The 5,837-nt window shown below is 46.7% G+C and overlaps 1 protein-coding gene across 1 annotated transcript; it reads right to left on the bottom strand.

Annotated features, from left to right (window-relative positions):
* Positions 1 to 1,931: 1,931 nt before the first annotated feature.
* On the bottom strand, positions 1,932 to 3,683 carry LOC143817568 (uncharacterized). The gene is made up of 2 exons (XM_077299061.1): positions 3,040 to 3,683; positions 1,932 to 2,570 (listed from the first exon to the last, which is right to left on the bottom strand). The coding sequence occupies exons 1-2, from the start codon at positions 3,466 to 3,468 to the stop codon at positions 1,932 to 1,934; spliced, it is 1,068 nt and encodes a 355-aa protein (XP_077155176.1). The 5' UTR covers positions 3,469 to 3,683.
* Between the last annotated feature and the right edge of the window lie 2,154 nt (positions 3,684 to 5,837).

The raw sequence follows: 5,837 nt of genomic DNA, 5'->3' as shown, positions 1-5,837 counted from the left end.
CTGATGAATAAGCGCATCTGGCTGTCCCTTGAAAGTGTAGGCCGCCTAACTTTCATTAAAATGAACAAGCCATGGATCTTCGTTTACTTTAGCACCCCAGTCGCAGATTGGGCAGACTAGGCGATAGTGTCGCTTTTAGTGTCATGTATTGATCTTGCGTTATTGCAGTCTGTATCATCTTTGCGGCGTCTTATGTGCCTGCTGTTGCTACTGCTGCTGATGTTACAAACACTTTTTTGAAATGTGGAGACTCCAAGTGGGTCTTCATGTGGTGGGTTGCCTGTTGTAGAAGGTGTGTCAGGGGCCTATTATATATTTTGTCTCTGTGGAAATTGATGCCACTTTAGTGGTGTGTGACAATTATTTTTTGAAATGTTGAGACTCCAAATTGGGTCTCCGTCTGGGGAGTTGCCCGTGTAAGTAGAACTCTCAGACAGGCAGGCCTACATACACACTTTCTCAACTACCTGTGTTACTTTCCTTACATTTTTCTACCAATAGTAGTCTATAAAACTGATGTTTGTGCCATCTGAGTGTGGCCGGAAAAAGCCGGATTACTCACCGGTAATGCTCTTTTAATGAGTCCACGACAGCACCCCACATGAGAGAGAGGGATCCGCCCATAGGAACAGGAAACCTACAGAATAAAAGGAGGCGGTCCCCTCTCCTCCTCAGTTTAGTTTACAGAGTATAAAAAGGGAACCGCAAAAGCTTTAGTATTAATTCTTATTCAGCAAAATATCTTAAAAACTCTATACAACCATTATTTGTGAATTTAAAGAAAGAACTGTGCATAATCAGGGAGGGTTGTAAATCGGTGCTGTCGTGGACTCATTAAAAGAGCATTACCGGTGAGTAATCCGGCTTTTTACTCTTCGCCACGACAGCACCCCACATGAGAGACTTTCAGAGAGTCATTATTCGGGTGGGATTACTGTACTAAGAACAGCTCTACCAAAGGTCAAATCAGAAGATGAAGATAGATCAAGTCTATAATGGTTGTAAAAGGTAGAAGGTGTAGACCAAGTTGCGGCCTTACATATTAAATGAATCGGGACATCCGCTTGTTCCGCCCAGGAGGAAGCCATGGCTCGTGTTGAGTGCGCTTTTATACCCACTGGAGGAATCTCGCCTTTCGATGTATAGGCCAAGCAGATAGCATCTCTGATCCACCGAGATATGGTAGCTCTCGTGACCCCATGTCCTTTCTTGTGGCCCTGAAAGGAGATAAACAGAGCCCTACTCTCCCCTCCATGTCTGACACCTTTCTATATAAGTCAGGATGGCTCTTCTGACATCTAAGGTGTGGAACTTATGTTGTTCAGGGGTTACAGGAGAATCAAAAAAGGAAGGGAGAAATATTTCCTGTGACCTGTGGTAGGTGGATGCTACCTTAGGGAGGTATGAGGGGTCTGGTTTTAGGACTATTCGATCATGGAAGATCAGTAAGAATGGTGGGTCTACTGATAGGGCCTGGATGTCGCTAACACGTCTGGCTGAGGTCAGGGCTACTAAGAGGGCTACTTTATATGTGAGGACATTTAGAGGTATAGAATCTAGAGGCTCAAATGGGGAGCTGGTTAAGGCTTCTAGCACTAGATTTAAATCCCACGGAGGTAGACGGGGAATATGTACCGGGTTACTTCGTTCACAAGACTTAATGAATCTGGAGATCCATCTATCAGCGGCTATATTATATCCATATAGGGCTCCTAACGCTGATATCTGGACTCTTAAGGTGTTCACTGATAGTCCTAATTCTCTACCTTTTTGTAGGAACTCTAGAATAGGTGTTATCGGAACCTGTTTAGTGAATGGTATTGTATGAAAGTCTAAGAATTTTTTCCATACCCTGCTATATATCAGGGTGGTAGATCTTTTTCTACTTAGTAGCAGGGTGTTTACTAGCTGTTCTGAAAAACCCCTTGAGTTTAATAACTGCCGCTCAAGTTCCACGCCGTCAAGTGAAGCCCTTTCACTTGCGGGTGGAAAAACGGCCCTTGGAACAGTAGTTCCCTGTCCAATGGAAGAATCCATGGATCGCATAGACACATGCTTTGGAGGCAGGAAAACCACGGCCTCTTTGGCCAGAAGGGTGCAATGAGGATCACCCTTGCACGTTCCCTCCTGATCTTCCTGATCACTAGCGGAATTAGAGACATTGGAGGAAAGGCGTAAGCCAGTTTGAAGTTCCAAGGATGATGTAGGGAGTCCAGCATGTCTGGATGATCCATGGAGTTCAGGGAAGCGAATCTTTCTACCTGTCTGTTGCCTCTTGTGGCAAATAGATCTATCTGAGGCACTCCCCATGCTCTTGTTATTAGTCTGAACACGGTTCTGTTTAAGGACCATTCTCCCTGGCGCAGCCTGTTTCGACTGAGGTAGTCCGCTTTGGTATTCTCTATTCCTCTGATGTGTAGGGCTGTTAGGGACGCAAGATGAGTCTCTGCAAACTGGAAGATCTCCCCTGCGATGGTCATCAGACTTCCTGACCGTGTACCGCCCTGACGGTTTACATAGGCCACTGTGGTGGAGTTGTCTGAGAAAACTCTTACATCTGCTCCTTGAATCTGTGGAAGAAAATAATTTAAGGCTTTCCCTACTGCTGTTAATTCTTTCCAATTTGACGAACATGATGATTCTGACTGATTCCAGGTATCCTGGACTATGTCATCCTCCATATGTGCACCCCATCCCGTAGGGCTGGCGTCTGTAGTAATTATTTTGGATGGATCTACGATCCACGGTACACCCCCTGAAAGGTGTCCCATATCTAGCCACCAGGATAGAGATTCTATGACATCTCTAGAGAGTTAGTTTACTCTCTAGGTGTCCTTCCCGTCCCTGGGCTGACAGTACTTCGTACTGTAATTGGCGGGTATGGAATTGAGCCCATGGTACAGCCGGGATACATGAGGACAATGATCCTAGTAAGGACATAGCCTTTCTTAGTGTCATGTAGGGGTTTTTTATTGCTTCTGACACCTTTGACTGTATAGTTCTTTTCTTTGAATGCGGGAGGAAGCTTTTTTGACTTACGGAGTCTAGCTGGATCCCTAGAAACATTTGAGTAGTGTCTGGATTCAGTCTGGACTTTTCGAAGTTGATAATCCAACCCAACTCCTGCAGGGATGAGATTGTGTTAGACAACCGCAATTTACATTGAGCCACAGAATTCCCTATCACTAAAAAGTCATCCAGGTAGGGTATTATTAAAGTGTCCCGTTGGCGTAGATGAGCCATTACCTCTAACATCACTTTTGTAAAAATGCGGGGGGCCATAGAAAGCCCAAATGGCATTGCTACATATTGGAAGTGACGAACCTGTCCCTCCAGGATGACCGCTACTCTTAGATACTGCTGGTGTTCGGCATGTATAGGAAGGTGATAGTAAGCATCTTTTAGGTCTATCCCGGCCATGACACACCTAGGGAACAAAAGCTTGATGGTAGAACTAATGGATTCCATTTTGAAAGTGTGGTTACGTAAAAAGGAATTTAGTTTTTTGAGGTTTATGATGGTTCTGAATGAACCATCTGGTTTATTGATCAAGAATAAAGGGGAATAGAACCCCCTCCCTTCTTGATCTCGGGGAACCTCTATCAATACTTTTTTAGATAGAAGCGACAGGATCTCTGATTCCAGAGCTTCTTGTTGTTGTTGACCTCTCGGAGATGTTACAATAAAAGAATCACAAGGGATCCTATCAAATTCTAATTTAAAACCGTTCCCAATAATGTCCAGAATCCAAGGACTAGATGTTATCAATTTCCATTTAGAAAAGAAATATTTCAATCTACCGCCCACTTCATAATTAACGGTACTTATTACGTTTTTGGTTATAGGATCCGGAAAACAGAGCACCTCTTTGTTTTGGATCCTTTGCCTCCCAGCGCTCCCTTTGTTCAGTAGGTTTGTTCCTGGTGAAGGGGCGTCTCCTGAAAGCTCTCCTGTAAGAGGGAAGGTACTGGTTAGGGAAGCCTTTCTTCCGCTCTCCTGCCTTATTTAAGAGCTCGTCCAGAGTTTTCCCAAATAGGAACTCACCCTGGCAGGGGATCGCACAAAGTTTTTCCTTGGCCTGTGCGTCCCCTTTCCAATTTTTCAACCAGAGTGCTCGCCGGGCTGTGTTTACTAGGCCGGCTGACCTGGCTGTTAGGCGTAGCGAATCCACCGACGCATCGGCTAGAAATGCTACTGCATCTTTCATTAGAGGGATTTTCGACAGAATTGTATTTCTCGAAGCTCCACTTCTAATTTGTTCCTCCAGCTGCTCCGTCCATACTAGCAGTGACCTTGCAGTACAGGTGCTAGAGATGGCTGGTCTGAATGCCCCCGTATTAGCCTCCCATGACCTTTTAAGTAAGGCTTCTGCTTTCCGGTCTAACGGATCAGTTAGAGTCCCTGAATCCTCCACAGGCAAGACCGACTGTTTAGAAGTTGAAGCCACTGCAGCATCAACTTTTGGTATCTTTTGCCAGGAATTAAGTTCTTCATCACTGAAGGGGTAGCGCCTTTTAGCAGAGGATGGTAAGAATCCTCTTGTATGTTGTCCTGCGCTGACTTCTTTCCCTTCTCATCTGGGCACCCCATCGTGCTCCTGATGGCTTTAATTAAACTGTCTACACTACTATTTGGTAGACAAAGCCCTCCTTCATATTCCGATGAACTTGGCTGGGACTCCTCTTCATCAGAGGATTTTTGTACTACCTCTGACTCCGAGCTTACTGGAGATCGGGACCTGCTAGGCTCACGGGTACTGGTGCTACTTGTATGCGCCAGACCCTGCATCTCTTTGCGAATTATGGCTCTAACGTCAGACGGAGTCATTACGCTTTCTTGTCGTAAGGTCAATATGATGCAGTCTGCACACAATCTCTTAGTATATGAGTCCGGGAGGGGTTGCAAACATAAGGCACATTCTCTGTGTTTGGTTTTATGTGTCCTTTTCTTAGTCTAGAGGAAGGGGATATAGGAGGAACATATATCAGCATATGGGAAGAGACTCTTTTAAAACTCACCCAGTGAAGCTGACAGGTACCGGTTCTGGAGGCGGATTCTTAGCTGAAAGACCTTTGTTTGGAGGCAGATCGCTTTTCCTGGGATTGGTCTCCACTTTTGGTGCTGCTCCTGGCGCTTGTCTCCTTACTGGGAGACTGCTCTGTTGCAGATAAGTGCGCTACATCGGCCGGTGAAGCCATACTTACACACACCGGCCGACGCTAGTGCTGCACTTTTAAATCTGGCGCCGAATCTCCTGCCTCCCCGGACCCAACCCGGAAGTGCGCCAGCGACTTCCGGGTTAGACGCGCCGCTCCTCCTTACCATGCGGCGGCTGCTGGATAAGAAGCCGGCCACTGAGCGCGCGCGTCCTCATGGATCCGGGCGGACCAGCGGCACCGAACCCGGACCATGGCGACGATCAGACGGGGGAGGCTGCAAACAGTGGCTCCCCCGCCGCTGCCTCTGGTACCGCAGCCCCTGCCGTTCCCACAGAGACCGACGCAGGCGGGTGCATGGCCCAGGAATCCTCTTGGACTGCAGGTACTTCGGGTTCCCATAGAAACAGGAAACCTAAACTGAGGAGAGGGGACCGCCTCCTTTTATTCTGTAGGTTTCCTGTTCCTATGGGCGGATCCCTCTCATGTGGGGTGCTGTCGTGGCGAAGGGTAAAAAAAAAAAAAATTGGATGTATTACATGAGGTGTGAGGGCTCTCAGTTAAGAAGGCTTACAATGCTTCCTTAACCACCAAGTCCTCATTAAAACTTCCATTCCAAGCTGTAACTGCTGGGCCAGAGCCTGATACCTTATGCATGGCCCATGGCTGACTGTTGCTGTG

The sequence above is a fragment of the Ranitomeya variabilis genome, chromosome 3 (assembly GCF_051348905.1).
Source record: "Ranitomeya variabilis isolate aRanVar5 chromosome 3, aRanVar5.hap1, whole genome shotgun sequence".
Taxonomy (NCBI): Eukaryota; Metazoa; Chordata; class Amphibia; order Anura; family Dendrobatidae; genus Ranitomeya; species Ranitomeya variabilis.
Note: the sequence above shows the minus strand (reverse complement) of the source record. Positions and strands in the feature narration are given on the sequence as shown.

Coding starts and splice junctions, on each gene's coding strand:
- LOC143817568 (XM_077299061.1), bottom strand. CDS start 3,468: ATGGAATCCATTAGTTCTACCATCAAGCTTTTGTTCCCTAGGTGTGTC. Junction 2,571..3,039: donor TAGGGATCCAGCTAGACTCC/GTAAGTCAAAAA, acceptor TTTCTTCCACAG/ATTCAAGGAGCAGATGTAAG.